The following is a 1227-nucleotide window of genomic DNA, read 5'->3' as shown; positions in this document are numbered from 1 at the left end:
GTTTTTTTTTTTTTTTTTTTTTTTTTTTTTTTTTTGCGAAAACCAGTAAAAGACGAGGTTTCCACATCCAACTTCTTAATCGACCTGATCATTTTTTAGAAAGTTCAATGACTAGGAACATCTTGATTTGTCAGTTTTGACCATGCAGGCATGTCTGGATTTATGCAATTTTTCTGTTTCCTCTTTCAAATGTACAGAAAAGACGACTGGCAGATGAAGAGAATGACCATGGATGATCGCGGTGGAAGGTCGGATTTTGGACGCCAAGACCGCTACCAAGACTTTGACCACAGAGACCGCAGCCGCTATCAGGATGACATGATGATAGACAGGTAACACTAGCAATGTCTAACAGCACCCAAACATCTAGACATTTGTCTATAGATTTTGCTACTATACGGTAATAATTTGCATGCCTTTTTCTATAGGAGAGACAACAGAGGCGGGATGCAAGGAGACCAGGTAAGAAAAGTCCTTCACGGATCTTAATTCGATTTGATCTTTGGGTATTGGATGGCGTCTCATCCTATTTTCTCCATCCACAGCACTTTTCAGATCGGGACAGACATGGCAGGGACAATCGTGACAATTGGGGTGGCGGATACGACAAGCGTGGAATGAATCCGTCGAGGCCAGTGCCAGGCGGGTAAGTTGATTTTCCTCCTCTAGTCAGATGTGCTGTGGTCTTAGACCTCTCTTTATTCAACTGTTTGTTCTGCTTTGTTTTTACAGTCGTGACAACAGGGACTGGGAGCCTGGCCGTAAAGTCGACGGGGACAGAAACTGGCAAGGTTTGTCCAATAAACCTCTATTAAGCTTAGAAAAGGTTGCATGTTCTCCCTTCTGATTTATTACCTTTCTTTTTTAGGAGCAGACCGAGGTGTCCCGGGACTGGGTCAAGTGGCACGGGGTGGAATGGCAAGGTAGTGAGATTTAGGCTTTCGTGGTCTTGTTTGGAGTATAGTGAGTGTCATGGGTTTTCTTGTTGTGCATGAAACTAATATATTTGTCTCTGTAGCCGAGGTGGATACATACAGACAGGGACATCCCAGTCAATCTCTGGAGCCTTAAACCGACCGAATCAGATGCAAAGCAGCGGAATGCAGGGAGGCGGAGCCTTTGGTCGACGCTATTAACTTACATCCTCTTCCCTTGTTTATCTGTTGTGTGTAAAGAGACTTTGCAGCTTGTATATTGCCATTCAAGCTTTGTAACTTTTTTTTTTTT

The 1227-nt window shown here is 43.4% G+C and overlaps 1 protein-coding gene across 1 annotated transcript; it reads left to right on the top strand.

The window, feature by feature from the left end:
* The first annotated feature begins 141 nt into the window (after positions 1 to 141).
* On the top strand, positions 142 to 1221 carry LOC107577214 (scaffold attachment factor B1-like). Its single transcript, XM_016263315.1, has 6 exons — positions 142 to 332; positions 429 to 462; positions 546 to 646; positions 733 to 791; positions 869 to 923; positions 1019 to 1221. The coding sequence occupies exons 1-6, from the start codon at positions 151 to 153 to the stop codon at positions 1134 to 1136; spliced, it is 549 nt and encodes a 182-aa protein (XP_016118801.1). The 5' UTR covers positions 142 to 150; the 3' UTR covers positions 1137 to 1221.
* The last annotated feature ends 6 nt before the right edge of the window (positions 1222 to 1227 follow it).

This window comes from Sinocyclocheilus grahami, unplaced genomic scaffold (genome assembly GCF_001515645.1).
Source record: "Sinocyclocheilus grahami isolate Dianchi unplaced genomic scaffold, SAMN03320097.WGS_v1.1 scaffold5428.1, whole genome shotgun sequence".
Classification (NCBI taxonomy): Eukaryota; Metazoa; Chordata; class Actinopteri; order Cypriniformes; family Cyprinidae; genus Sinocyclocheilus; species Sinocyclocheilus grahami.
Note: the sequence above shows the minus strand (reverse complement) of the source record. Positions and strands in the feature narration are given on the sequence as shown.